This window comes from Bison bison, unplaced genomic scaffold (genome assembly GCF_000754665.1).
Source record: "Bison bison bison isolate TAMUID 2011002044 unplaced genomic scaffold, Bison_UMD1.0 scf7180017864029, whole genome shotgun sequence".
NCBI lineage: Eukaryota > Metazoa > Chordata > Mammalia > Artiodactyla > Bovidae > Bison > Bison bison.
In genome coordinates this window covers 1,883,393-1,898,885 of record NW_011494601.1, presented here as the reverse complement: position 1 = coordinate 1,898,885, position 15,493 = coordinate 1,883,393, and the positions used below count along the sequence as shown (strand labels likewise).

Here is a 15,493-nt window from a genome sequence, read left to right as displayed (position 1 = left end):
GAAATGGACGGGCGATTCGTTCCTTACATGATATTATACATGTTTTAATGCCATTCTCCCAAATCATCCCCCACCCCACAGAGTCCAAAAGATTGCTCTACACATCTGTGACTCTTTTGCTGTCTCGCATACAGGGTTGTCATTACCATCTTTCTAAATTCCATATATATGCGTTAGTATACTGTATTGGTGTTTTTCTTTCTGGCTTACTTCACTCTGTATAATAGGCTCCAGTTTCATCCACTTCAATTGAACTGATTCAAATGTATTCTTTTTAATGGCTGAGTAATACTCCATTGTGTATATGTTCCACTGCTTTCTTATCCATTCATCTGCTGATGGACATCTAGGTTGCTTCCATGTCCTGGCTATTATAAACAGTGCTGCGATGAACATTGGGGTACACGTGTCTCTTTCCCTTCTGGTTTCCTCAGTGTGTATGCCCAGCAGTGGGATTGCTGGGTCATAAGGCAGTTCTATTTCCAGTTTTTTAAGGAATCCCCACGCTGTTCTCCATAGTGGCTGTACTAGTTTGCATTCCCACCAAGAAATGTCTATTTAGTTCTTTGGCCCATTTTTTGAATGGGTCACTTATTTTTCTGGAATTGAGCTGTAGGAGTTGCTTGTATATTTTTGAGATTAGTTGTTTGTCAGTTGCTTCATTTGCTATTATTTTCTCCCATTCTGAAGGCTGTCTTTTCACCTTGCTTATAGTTTCCTTTGTTGTGCAGAAGCTTTTAAGTTTAATTAGGTCCCATTTGTTTATTTTTGCTTTTGTTTCCAATATTCTGGGACGTTGGTCATAGAGGATCCTGCTGTGATGTATGTCAGAGAGTGTTTTGCCTATGTTCTCCTCTAGGAGTTTTATAGTTTCTGGTCTTACGTTTAGATCTTTATCCATTTTGAGTTTATTTTTGTGTATGGTGTTACAAAGTGTTCTAGTTTCATTCTTTTACAAGTGGTTGACCAGTTTTCCCAGCACCTCTTGTTAAAGAGATTGTCTTTAATGCATTGTATATTCTTGCCTCCTTTGTCAAAGATAAGGCATCCATATGTGCGTGGATTTATCTCTGGGCTTTCTATTTTGTTCCATTGATCTATATTTCTGTCTTTGTGCCAGTACCATACTATCTTGATGACTGTGGCTTTGTAGTAGAGCCTGAAGTCAGGCAGGTTGATTCCTCCAGTTCCATTCTTCTTTCTTGAGATTGCTTTGGCTATTCAAGGTTTTTTGTATTTCCATACAAATTGTGAAATTATTTGTTCTAGCTCTGTGAAGAATACCGTTGGTAGCTTGATAGGGATTGCATTGAATCTATAAATTGCTTTGGGTAGTATACTCATTTTCACTATACTGATTCTTCCAATTCATGAACATGGTATATTTCTCCATCTATTAGTGTCCTCTTTGATTTCTTTCACCAGTGTTTTATAATATATAATACATATGTTTTGAAATACCCAATTTCCAAAAAATTGCAAGGTATGCAAAGAAACAAGAAAGTATGGCCCATATTCAGAAAAAGAAAGGATTATTAGAAATTGTCCCTAAGGAAAAGTCAAGCGTGGAATTTATTAGACAAAGCCTTAAATCAACTATTTTAAATATGTTCAAAGAGCTAAAATAAACCATAAAAACTAAAGAAAACATAGAAATTCTGGAGTTGAAAAATAGTGACTAGAGTGAAAAATTCATATGAGGAATGCAATAGCAGAATTGAGCTGGCAGAAGAATAAATCAATATTATGGAGATAGGTCAATTGACATTATTCACTCTGAGACAAAGAAAGAAAAAAAGTATAAAATAACGAAGCCTGAAAGACAAATAGAACACCATCAATTATACCAACATGTGCATAAAGGAGTTGCAGAAAGAAAAAGAAGCTAAAATAATATTTGAAGAAGTAATGGTCCCAAACTTCCCAAATTTTATAGAAAATATTAAACCACAAATCCAAGAAGCCCCAGTGTACTCCAGGTAGGATAAACTCAAAGAGATGCATATTGAAGGAAATCATAACCAATCTATCCAAAGATAAGGACTGAATCTTGGGAGCAGCAACAGAGAAGCAACTTATCACATACAAGGGATGCTCAATGAAATTAACAGCTAATTCCTCATCAGAAACCTTGGAGGCTAGAAGGCAGTGGGATTACGTATTCAAAGTGCTAAAAGAAAACACTGATAATAACTCTATATTCAACAAAATCATCCTTCAGAAATCAATGAGAAATTAAAACAAAGCTAACAGAATTCATTGCTAGCAGACTTGCTCTGCAAGAAATACTAAAGAGAATTCTTCAGGCGGAAATGAAACTGGACAGTAATTTGAATTCCCATGAAGAAATAATGAACATTTATACCCATAATTATGTATTTTTGTTTGTAACTTTTTCTCCTATATTATTTAAAAGCAACAATTAAAAATCTGTGTTAATGGGCATACAAATTTGAAAGTGTTATTTCTGTGACAATGATAGCACAAAAGAGGGAGAAAATAGAGCTATGTAGAAGCAGTTTCTGTAAATAAATAAAATTAAGTAGGCATTATTCTAAACCAGAGTATTATTTATTTACATATTTCTTTTAAAGGACAGTGTCTTCAATAAATGGTGTTGGAAAAACTGGATAGCCACATGCAAAAGAATGAAACCACTATCTTACACCACTTACAAAAATTAACTCAAAATTATTAAAGACCCCAAATCATAAAACTCCTAGAAGAGAACATAGGTGGTAAGCTCTTTGACATCATTCTAGGTGATTATTTTTTAAATCTGACATCAGACCAAAGGCAACAAAACCAGAAATAAACAAGTGAGACTATGTCAAACTACAAAGCTTCTGCATGGCAAAAGAGACCACCAACAAAAGGAAAAGGCAACCTACCAAATGGGAAAGAATACTTGAAAAAGCATATATCTGCTAAGAATTCATACAATTCAATATCAAAAAAAATTTTTAAATAGGCAGGGGATCCAAATAGACATTTTTTCAAAGACGCACAGATGGCTAACATGAAAAGGTGCTCAACATTACTAATCATCATGGAATGCAAATAAAAACCACAAAGAGATAGCACGTCATACCCACTAGAATGACGCTATCAAAAAACACAAAAAATAGCAAGTATTGGGGAGGATGTAAAGAAAATGAGTCCCCAGTACACTCTTTTGGGAATTGTATATTGGTGTAGCCACTATGAAAAATAGTACAGGGTTCCTCAAAAAAATAAAGTAAAACTATATGATCCAGAAATTCCACTTCTGGGTATTTATCAAAGAAAATTAATACACTAACTCAAAAATATATATGCATCCCATAAAGGATTATAAGGATTGTATGTTAACTCTATGCCAAATTAAATAACTTAGGTGAAATGAACAGACTTCTAGAAAGACATAAACTACAAAAACTGACTCAAAAAGAAACAGAAATACTGGAAGTAAAGAGAATGAATTAGTAATCATTAGCTTCCAACAAAAAAAGTATAGATCTAGAAGGCTTTATAGGTGAATTCTATCAATTAAAAAAATTCTACCAATTAAAGAATAATTAATACCAATCCTTCATAAACTCTTCCGAGAACAAAAGAAAAAGGAATGCTTCCTTACTTATTCTATGAAACCAGTATTAAACTGATACCAAAGTGAAGAACAACACAAGAAAACTATAGACCAGTATCTGTTTTGAATATGGATACAAATATCCTTAACTAATTCCCAGTAAATTGGCCCTAGAAAAACATAAAAAGGATCATATGATAAAAACATTTAACACATCATGAATACATGGAATTTTCAATTGATAAAAAAAAACTATAAAACACCACAGTCACATAATACTTACTTATGAAAGATGGAAAGCTTTTCCCCTAAAATCAGGAACAAAACAAGGATGCCTGCTTTCAATACTTCTATTCAATGTTATACTGAAAGTTCTGGCCAGAGCAATTGAGACAATAGAAAAAGAATAAAAAGGCACAAATTGGAAAGGAAGAAGTAAAATTATCTCTCTTTGTAAATGACATGATCTTGTGCATAAAAAATTCTAAGCAATCACAAAAAGAAAAAAACTACTAGAGCTAATACATAAATTCAACAAAATTTCAGGATATAAGACCAATAAACAAAACCAATTGCATTTCAGTACATAAGTAATGAACAATGTAAAAGAGAGATCAATAAAATAATTGCATTTATAATAGCATTAATAATACTTAGGAATAAATATAACCAAGAAGGCCTGTGTGCTGAAAAATACAAAACATTTTTGACAGAAATGAGGACAACTTAAATAGAAAAACATCTTGTGTTTGTGAATTGGAAGACTTAACACTGTTAAGATGGCCATATATCCCAAACCTTTCTAAGGATTCAATGAAATCCCCATCAAAATCCCAGTGTCCTCCCTTACAAAAATGAAAAAGACAATCCTCAAATTCATATGCAATGTCAAGGGGGCCTAATAGCCAAAACATTGAAAAAGAACAAAGTTGGAGGGCTCACACTTTTCAATTTCAAAACTCATAAAAATTACAAAGCTACAATAGTCAAAAGAGGGTATTACTGGGACAAAAACAGTAATATAGATTGATTGAATAGCATGGAGAGTCCATAATGTATGTATGGAGAGTCCACAATGTATGTAAACCCATACATATACATTATCTTAATTGATTTCAACAGAGTGCCAAGACCTTTCAATGGAGAAAGAACAGTCTCTTCAATGAACGGTTCTGGGATAACGGAATAGGCAAATGCAAAAGAAAGAAGTTGGACCTTTACTTCATATTATATATAAAATTAACTTGAAATGGATTAAAGATCCAAATAAAAGTTAAAATTATGAAACTTTTCAAAGAAACCATGGGTGTAAACCTTTATGACCTTGGATTTGGCAATAATTTCTTAGATATGACATCAAAAGCACAAGTAACAGAAGAAAAAATAGATGAACTGGACTTTTTGAAAATGAAATCTTTGGAGGATTAAAAGACACTATCAGGAGAGTGAGAGAATGGGAGAAAATATTTGCAAATTATACAACCAATAAGGGTCTAGAATCCAAAAAATGTATTTTTCTAAAAAAAAAAAAAAGCTTAAAACTACAAAAAAATAAAAAAATAAAAACAGCCAAAGGACTTGAATGAACATCTCTCCAAAAACATAAATATGACCAACAAGCACATGTAAAGATGCTTAGTTATTAAGTAATTAGGGAAATACAAACCACAATGACATACGACTTCAAGTCCATTAGGATAGCCACACACACAAAAAGAAAATGGTAAATATCAAGTGTAAGTGGGGATGATATATTTTTGGTAGGAATGTAAAATGGTGTAGCTGCAGTGGAAAGTAACTTGGAGGTTCCTCAAAAACTTCAACATAGAATTACTGTATGACTCACTCCGAGGTATAGACTCAAAAGAACTGAAAACCCATGTCCACATAAAAGTCTGAATACACAAGTTGATAGCAACATTATGCACAATAGCCCAAAGGCAGAAATCACCCTAGTGACCATGGATTGACAAATGGATAAGTGTGGTACATATCAAAGCAGTAAGTTATCATTCGGTGACAAAAAATGTTCTGATATATGGTACAACTTAGATGAACTTTGAAGACATTATGGAGGTGACAGAAGCCAGGCCATGTATTCCATTTATTTGAAGTTTCCAGAACCGGTAAATTCATAGAAACCTACTCAGGGGTTGGGAGGGGTTGGGAGCAGGGAGGAATGGGGAATGATCACTTAATGGGTGTGTAGTCTCCAGCTTTGATAAAGACATCCTGGAACCAGACAGTGAGGATGGCGGCATGATATCAAGTACAGCGATGGCTGATTTTATTTACTGCCACTGAACTGTACACTTTAAAATGGTAAAATGGTAAATTTCATGTTATGTGCATCTTACCACAATAAAAACTAAAACATATACTTAAAAAGTCTAATTCTTTATGAACATTGAGCTATACAAACAATTGTTTCAGATCTTTTAAAAAAAAAAATTACTTTCAATTTTCTCATCCCTATCCAGAATCCACATAGTGAATTGACAGAAAATACTGACTTTGATGGAGAAGGAAATGGCAACCCACGGTAGTATTCTTGCCTGGAAAATTCCATGGACAGAGGAACCTGGCGGGCTACAGTCCATGGGGTCGCAAAGAGTCGGCCACGAGTGAGCACATCAGCAGCACTGACTTTTAGGCCCAACAAAGGCTCAGTCCAAGTCAGCTCTGTCACTTACCAACTGTTTAAAATGAGGCAAAGCCCCTCTCTTCGTGCCTCAGTTCCTTCATCTGCAGACTAGTGAATAATATCAATTATGCAGGGTCCTGAGTAGTGGCAATACCATACATAAGGAATAAAGGAGATTACTCACTTACCCAGGTGATGATAATGAAAAATAACTAATGGGTTGAAAGACACTGCTAAATCAAAGAAGTACCATAAGCCCATAATGATAATCAATTAAAAGAAATGTAGGGGAAAGTGCCACTATTCATAGCTACTTGAATTCCTTGCTTTTAAGGTTAGTAATTAAGGGAAAAGAAACATTGATCTCTTTTTCAGAAGAATTACTTTTGGGGGTAACCGAATGATTCTCAGTGATTATGAAAAACTTTTCAGAAGAATGCTGGACATAAATGTAAAAGGAAAATAGAATTAACAATGAATTTCACAAACTCCAATGCAAAGTTTGATTTGGATAAAAATTAGCAACTAATATTAAAATGATTAGGATTGGATGGTCATATTGTAACCATACAAATTACTTGAGAGTTGCAAGAGTGGCCACAGAAGTAGGCCACAGAAGGAGGCACAGACTATCATCACCCTAACCCAACAGTTATTCTTAACTATACTAATGGTGGATCAGATGCTGTGTTTTCTGATGTTATACAGAAAAATTAGATTCAGTTCAGTCACTCAGTCGTGTCCGACTCTTTGTGACCCCATGAATCGCAGCATACCAGGCCTCCCTGTCCATCACCAACTCCTGGAGTTCACTCAGACTCCATCGAGTCAGTGATGCCATCCAGCCATCTCTTCCTCTGTCATCCCCTTCTCCTCCTGCCCCCAATCCCTCCCAGCATCAGGGTCTTTTCCAATGAGTCAACACTTTGCATGAGGTGGCCAAAGTATTGGAGTTTCAGCTTCAGCATCAGTCCTTCCAATGAACACCCAGGCCTAATCTCCTTTAGGATGGACTGGTTGGATCTCCTTGCAGTCCAAGGGATTCTCAAGAGATTAGTAGTTGCCTAGAGTTGCGGGGGAAGGATCTGGGTGTCATGAGCACTAAATCAGACAGTTTCTTCTTGGGGTGATGAAAATGTTCTAAAACTGATTGTGGTGATGGTTGTACAAACCAGTGAATGTACTAAGAACCAATGAACTGTAAATTTTACATGGGTGATTGTGAATTTTATCTCAATAAAGCTGTTATGTCCCAAAAATATATATAGCTGGATAAGTCATCTTCAATCCAAACAAAATTTAAAAATATAGCATCTACAGAGCAGAAAACTGAATTGGAGAAAAATTAGGTATCCAGAAGTATCAAACACAAATGAACAATAGAGAGCTTAAAGAAAAAACACATTGGGGGGAAAAAGTACTAAAAAGTACCTTCTTTCTCTATTTTAGCTGAAAACAAACACTTACATAGTACCAAAATTTTGTGGCACAGTGACCACAAAAGTTCCAAGAATTTAAAAATGTTGAAAAATCACTGCTCCAGCATAATATTAAACCAAAATTCTAATAAAAGTGTAGTTTTAAAAATTGCTATGTCCCAGAAGTTAACCTGTAACTTCAGCCTTAACTTCAGCTGAACAGTGAACTTCATACTTGGCTATTCAAGATTCAGCCAAAACGTCTATTTAACTGCATGATGCCACTTACATGTGGAATCTAAAAAACTACAACTAGTGAGTGAAGCAAAAAGAAGCAGAAACCTAGAGTTTATTTATGTTTAGATCCTTTATGTCTCTCCTTTCTTTCATTTCTTCCTTCTCTTTGCCTTCCACTAAGAACCAGATCAGGAGGAAAACCTAGAATACTTCAACCAAAACAGGATCTTATCTAGCTACCTAAAAGTACACCAGAACAGGAGGCGTCCCCACCCCACCCTTTCTTGTCACTGTTTAGCCTTTGCTACCCAATGGACTGTGAGGCCCACACCAAGCTTCTCTGTCGATGCAGAAGATGCAGGCTTCATTCCTGGGTTGGGAAGATCCCTGAAGAAATGACAACCCACTCCAGTATTCTTGCCTGGGAAATCTAATGGACAGAGGACTCCATCCTTTGGATGGGTCTAAAATAAGTCTTGCTGCCATTAGCAAGCAACTCTAAGACTCAGATTCAAACTCAGCATAAGTGTCTGCCCGAGGATGACAGCCTTGCCCTAGTCCCAGTGGGCATCTGCTGTATCTGTGAGTCATCTCCTGGTGGAGATGGAAGACTCTTCCCTTGCACCCTGATCACCAGCTGAATCCTCCTGAGGAATCTCTCCCCAGACAAAGGTTGAACACCTTTCATCTCCTTTCTTATCCCATTCTACCTTCTTCCTCTTATGCCAAGCTCTGGCTGGGGACTCTTCACACAAGACCACCCCCTAGCCCAGAGCCACAAAGCTTCGCCTTGTGACTAACACTCTGGAGTGCTGACTAACACTCAGAAAGTCTTGCTGCCAAATGCCAGGGCCAGACTGCACTCTTTGGGGAGTGACATGGGCTGAGTGAATCCAAGGTGCCCTCTGAGCCTGTCTTTCCACACCCAGCCCCCCTTGATGGGGCCACATTGGTTGAGGCCGAGGCTTGAAGGACACTCTCCTGCTGCCTTCAACACTTCTGCCTGGGTGCAGTGAACACAGGTCATCCATATGTGGGGGCAGAGTACCTGGCAGCCTGATTGACAGAGAAGTTATCGATGGCTCTGGGGCACCTGGAACTTTTTTCTCAAAAAAAAAAATAGTACAGAACTGGACTTCCCTGGTGGTACAGTGGCTGAGAATTCACCTGCAGATGCAAAGGACACAGGTTTGATCTCTGGTCCAGGAAGATTGCATGCTACAGGGCAGCTAAGCCCTGCACCACAACTACTGAAGCCCGTTCACTTAGAACCTGCATCCTCCACAGGAGAACCCACGGCAGTGAGAAGCCCGCACACCACGATGGAAAGTGGCCCCGCTCACCGCAACAGAAAGCCACCCGTGGCAGCAGTGAACACCCAGCGCAGCCCCAAAGTCTTTAAGTTTTTTAAAAAAGTATAGGACTGATTTAACGTTTCTCTTCAATGAAATCTGTATTCTTTCCCATAATTTTTTTCCCTTTTTCTTCCCCCATTTAAGCAATTAGGTTGTTCTCTTCTCATTGTGTCAGAAAAGGTATATTATAATTAAAACTAGAATTTTTTTTTTTTAGAAGAAGCCTCTTCTTGGCATAAACATAGATCTGGAAAAATGTCTTATAAAAGCAAATTTCTCCCTAAAGTTCAAAGCTAGCCCTGAAACTTAAGAGGCCAAGAGTGCAGTCAGGGTCCACAGACCGCCCAGCACCCACTGAAGGAAGAGAGATCTTCCCTTCAACAGCAGCACATCATCCCTTTGCCCAAAGATTGTTCCAAAAGAGACAAAGCTTCCCTGTGCGGGGACTCGGCATCCCTCCCCACCCCAGCCGCATCAACAAGCATGGCTTAAGTGGAACTGCAAAGCATCATTTCCCAGCGAACTGGGGACGTCTTTGCACTGCACTCCCAGGAGGACATCATCATATCTAAAGCATGTGGAATGTTCCTGAGCCCTACAGAGTGGCAGCCTCTTTCACTTCTCACAGACCAGTAACTTTCACCTCAGGCAATCTTGTTACACTCTTTTCAGCTGGTCTCCCACTTGCTCCTTTTGGTTGCTTTGGGAAAAGTTCTCTCCTGTTCTCTCAATGACGTCATACACGTAGCCAGTTACATTAAAAAAGCAATATTTTAAGGCCACACTTGAAACTCATTTATAAAGCTGTGGTTAGAGGGAGGAAAAGCAGAGTACAAGTTTGGAGGGAAAAAAATACAACCGGGGACCTCCTATTTTGAAACTTGAAACAAGAAGAAAAATGTATTGTTCTTAGGTTCGTTGAGTCTACAAATCTTGATCAATGTTTAATGCAACCTAGAAACAAAATGAAAAGTAAATATGCTTTAATACAATTATAAATTTTAATTAATTATTAATTATATGCTTTTGTATTAAAATTAATTGTATCATATTATATTAAAATATGCTTTAATACAATTAGAAATTTTATTATTTTATTTTTACTTTAAATTTTTTTTTTTTACTTTACAATATTGTATTGGTTTTGCCATACATCAACATGAATCCGCCACGGGTGTACACGTGTTCCCAATCCTGAACCCCCTCCCACCTCCCTCCCTGTACCATCCCTCTGAGTCGTCCCAGTGCACCAGCCCCAAGCATCCTGTATCCTGCATCAATTAGAAATTTTAATTAATACAATTAGAAATACAATTTTCCTTGGAAGAAAAGCTATGACCAACCTGCTGCTGCTGCTAAGTCACTTCAGTCTTGTCCGACTCTGTGCGACCTCATAGACAGCAGCCCATCAGGCTCCCCCATCCCTGGGATTCTCCAGGCAAGAACACTGGAGTGGGTTGCCATTTCCTTCTCCAATGCATGAAAGTGAAAAGTGAAAGTGAAGTCGCTCAGTTGTGTCCGACTCTTAGCGACCCCATGGACTGCAGCCTACCAGGCTCCTCCGTCCATGGGAGTTTCCAGGCAAGAGTACTGGAATGGGGTGCCATTGCCTTCTCCAAGACCAATCTAGAGAGCATATTAAAAAACAGAGACACTACTTTGCCAAAAAAGGTCCATCTAGTCAAAGCTATGGTTTTTCCAGTAGTCATGTATGGATGTGAGAGTGGGACTATAAAGAAAGCTGAGTGCTGAAGAATTGATGCTTTTGAACTGTGGTGTTGGAGAAGACTCTTGAGAGTCCCTTGGACTGCAAGGAGATCCAACCAGTCAATCCTAAAGAAAATCAGTCCTGAATATTCATTGGAAGGACTGACGCTGAAACTGAAACTCCAATACTCTGGCCACCTGATTCGAAGAATTGACTCATTAGAAAAGACCCTGAAGCTGGGAAAGATTGAAAGCAGGAGGAGAAGGGGACGACAGAGGATGAGATGATTGGATGGCATCACTGACTCGATGGACATGAGTTTGAGCAAGCTCTGGGAGTTGGTGATGGACACAGAAGCCTGGTGTGCTGCTGTCCATGGGATCACAAAGAGTCAGACACAACTGAGTAAGTGAACTAACTAAATACAATCAGAACTGTGAAATGTACAAGCTACACAAAATTAGAGCTTAGGTAATGTCTATGTGACTATGTAAATGAAGTTTTTTGATAGTTTTGGATTATTTCACATAAAACCCAAATTCAACAGAATAATAATTTAATTGTATTCTCAATGTATTTATTAACCCATCCTTTCTTCTACTTCTCTTGCTATTCTCTCTTATTGTTGTCTGTATCCTTCTTGCAGATCCTGTACCTATCCCTTAGATGTTGAAATTTCTCATGGTTTCACCCTGAAAGGGTTTCCCAGGTGGTTCAATGTAAAAAATCCAACTGCCAATGCAAGAGATACAGGTTTGATTCCTGGGTTGGGAAGACCCCCTGGAGAAGGAAATGGCAACCCACTCCGGTATTCTTGCCTGGGAAATCCCCTGGACAGAGGAACCTGGTGGGCTACGGTCCATGAAGTCAAAAAAGAATTGGACATGACTTAGCAACTAAATACACACACACACATACACACGCACACACACACACACGTAAACACACACACACTTCACCCTGAGACCCCTCCTTCACATTCTGCATTCTCTCTTGAGCATCTGACTCACTCTCCTAGCTTCACTTAGTATATATGACTAAATTCCTCTCTCCTGCCTTGACTTCTCTCCTGTCCTCCAGACCCACCTGCATATCTCAGAGTGGCCTGGAACTCAACATGTCCACAATAGAAGCCATTGTTTTCACAAAACCTTTCTTTTCATATGTTCCTCAATTCAACCAATGGTAAAGTTCAAAAAATGGTGACGAGTCTAGTTGCCCAAGGCAGAAATCTGGGCTTCATCCCTGATTTCTTTCTCTCCCTTATCCTCCCAGCTAATAGCGAATCCACTCAGCTGTCCCCATCTGTGCTGTGTGCATCCTGGTCCTATTCACTTTGCACCTGAATGACTATGATAATTTCCTAAGTTGTCTGCTGTTCCCACTCCCACCCACTCAGATCTTCTCTCCACCTTCTAAAAACACATATCTAATCCTCACATATACCCTTTGGATGACTTCTACTGCACCTAAGCCCAAAATCCCTAACATGACACACAGAGCCCAGTATGATCTTGCCTGTACCCACCTCTCCAACCTTCAAATCACTTCCTTCTCCTAGCTCCATGCAACTCAAACCAAAATATTGGACTATTCCAGTTCCTTGAAAGCATCTTGCTCTATCTGCTAGACTTATCTCAGGCTAATTCTTTAAATGTCATTTCCTGCATAAGACTCTCCCAGGCTAGGTCAGGTGTCCCTGCTCTGTCCTCTCAGTGAACTTTCCCCACCAGTCCATGGATCCCAAAGGCCAGAAACCCAATCTGTTTTGCTCTCTGGTATTTTCTAGCTCCCTGCATAGTACTGAACCAGAGCAGCCATTTAATAAAAATGTAGCCACTGATTAGAACCAAATCCACTCAGCTCCACTTTCTGAACAGCTCTTAAAACACCATATACTATTTTTGGTCATCAGTGCTATCTCTCCGTAGATTACAACAGCCCTCTGGTGGGTCTTCTCAAATCTATTACTCCATTTTCTTCTACACGCTATAGCCAGATGGCCTTCCTAAGATGCAGCTCTGAGCATGTTGACCTCCACTGCCTTTAGGATAAAATATATATGTCTGAGCACAAATTCAGGTCCTTTAGTGGTCTGGCCCCTGATTTCTCCACTGTCCTAGCTCTGATCTCTCCCTGCCTCCCATTCCCTCTCTCTTCACCCTGAGTTGGGTCTTGATACTTTCTGTGCTCCCAGACTCCCACCCCACCACTGAGTGACAAGGCTGACTTTCTCCATGAAGCTTTCCCTGATCCAGGGTCTTCAGCCAGGCAGCTGTTCTACTTTGTCAGTGCCCACTGATGCAGGTGACTCAGTGCAGCCTCTTTCAGGGCAGTCCTGGGTTATAGCTGCTGACGGCATCGGATATCAACAGCTCCTCCTCTCGCTCTCAAAGCATGCTGCTTTGGAGGAGAAATTACCAGGCCACTCTAACACTGACAATTACTTGCTTGTCCGGTTGTTTGTTTCTTTCCTAGATAAGGTCAGAACGACCTGTTTTGGCCATAAAAGCACTGGGCACAATACGTGTGCACAGGAAACACGGTATGATTATTAAACAAGCCAAGGTACATAAATACTGTAAAAACACGCACTCTCATCAGGTTATCCACTTGGCTCCATGGTTTACTACTGGCCCCCAAAATTTAAAGATTATGTACTTTACCACATGATTTTATTTATTTTTTTTTAGAATTTTCTTTAATTTTATTTTATTTTTAAACTTTACATAATTGTATTAGTTTTGCCAAATATCAAAATGAATCCACCACCGGTATACATGTGTTCCCCATCCTGAACCTTCCTCCCTCCCCATACCAACCATCCCTCTGGGTCATCCCAGTGCTCTAGCCCCAAGCATCCATTTTAAATATAGATTTTGAAATTTTCAAAGCCTCACTTCTGAACAACCGTATCACCCTCTGCACAGGAGGGCACACTGTTCACTCCACATTAACACCCAGCTACCTCCCCACCGGCGCCCACACTTCTGCGGGGAGCCAGACCAGTGCCTGCCCTCACTCTCAGGCCAGCAGCACACTGCACAGAACGCCAATTAGAAAAAAGTTGGCACTCAGAAAACGGATTTCTTTCTGTGAAGCAAAAGACCGATTTTGCCATCCAACCCTGGCCTGAGAGACACTGGGCTTTCCCAAGTAAAACAAGAAACTCTGCTTTTCACAAAACACTTTCCTAAGGATACTCACGTCAGAGAGCATTGGTTCGTCAAGTTCTTCCACTCTGCTCAAGTTTGGTGCCCCATATCGATCACTAATTTCAGCCAGTGTTTTGCCTGAGTCGGCTCCATCCTATAATCATATGATCATAAATGAATCATATAATTCATTTTCACTTTCAAATGATTTTGAGATTAATACATTAATTTGCTTTCAGTTCTACTAAGGCATTTCTGAATTATAACATCAAAATTCAACACTGTCAGTTAAGGGAATGAATCAATACCTGTTAATGACAAGAGAATTCTAAAAACAAATGCTAAAATGTGTTTTAAAAAAAATACATCAGAAAATTAAAACGTATCACTGCATGTAATCATATGGTCAATAATCTCATAATATTCTGGTTTCTAAAAATATAAAAACAAACTGAATATTCCAGTTTTACCCACTTTGAGATTTGGCTTTAAAGTACACCCTATTTGTGACTTGTTATTACTAGATTATGTATTTGAACTATCAGTTTTGATAATCTCCATATTAAAACTTTAGCTACGGGGCTTCCCTGGTGGCTCAGTGTTAAAGAAGTTGCCTATCAAAGCCAGAGACATGGGCTCGGGAGGATCCAACACGCTGCAGGAGCAGTTAAGCCTGTGTGCCACAACCATCGAGCCTGGGCTCTAGGGTCTGGGAGCTGCAGCTACTGAGCCCATGTGCCCTAGAGCTTGTGCTCCACAACAAGAGAAGCCCCCACAATGAGAAGCCCGGGTACCTCAACTAGAGAATAGCACCCACTCACTGCACCTAGAGGAAAGCCTTGTGCAGCAAGAAGACCCAACACAGCCAAACACAGGTACATAAAATTGTTTTTAAAACATATCTACTAATGCATCAAAATTTAGCGTCACACTCCAGGATACTTATTCGTATCCCATAACAGAGTAACTTTTTGTTCTCACCTCTCCATGTAAAGTATCTTCCTTAGCCATATTTTCCATGCTCATTCTCAACTCCTATAATATATAAAAATGGAGAAAAATACTTTGAATATGCTTTTCATTTTGATTCCATGTTTAATTTTTAAGGCTTTTATTTTTACATTATGACCCATTTAACAGCAAAAATGCTGACCTTCTTAAAGGAGAAATCTGAATACAAAACTATAGATACAGTCTCATTTAATACTCTAATATACGTGACTACCATATTTTGTTTATAATTAAATAGAATGTTACCTGGTGGCTCAGATGGTAAAGCATTTGCCTACAGTGCAGGAGACCTGGATGCAATCCCTGGGTCAGGAAGATCCTCTGGAGAAGGAAATGGCAACCCACTCCAGTACTCTTGCCTGGAAAATCCCATGGACGGAGGACCGTAGTAGGCTAC

The 15,493-nt window shown here is 38.9% G+C and overlaps 1 protein-coding gene across 2 annotated transcripts in view; it reads right to left on the bottom strand.

Moving 5' to 3' along the window:
• Nucleotides 1-9,993: 9,993 nt before the first annotated feature.
• The window catches only part of DYDC1 (DPY30 domain containing 1), a 24,763-nt gene continuing 19,263 nt past the window's right edge, over nucleotides 9,994-15,493 (bottom strand). The window contains exons 6-8 of one of the 2 annotated variants that reach the window (XM_010834150.1): nucleotides 15,067-15,120; nucleotides 14,138-14,239; nucleotides 9,994-10,176 (exon numbers count right to left, since the gene is read on the bottom strand). In XM_010834150.1, the coding sequence (XP_010832452.1) occupies nucleotides 10,147-10,176; nucleotides 14,138-14,239; nucleotides 15,067-15,120 (186 nt within the window). In that variant the 3' untranslated portion in view covers nucleotides 9,994-10,146. The remainder of the gene's footprint in view (nucleotides 10,177-14,137; nucleotides 14,240-15,066; nucleotides 15,121-15,493) is intronic. The other variant, XM_010834151.1, reaches the window with a different exon arrangement.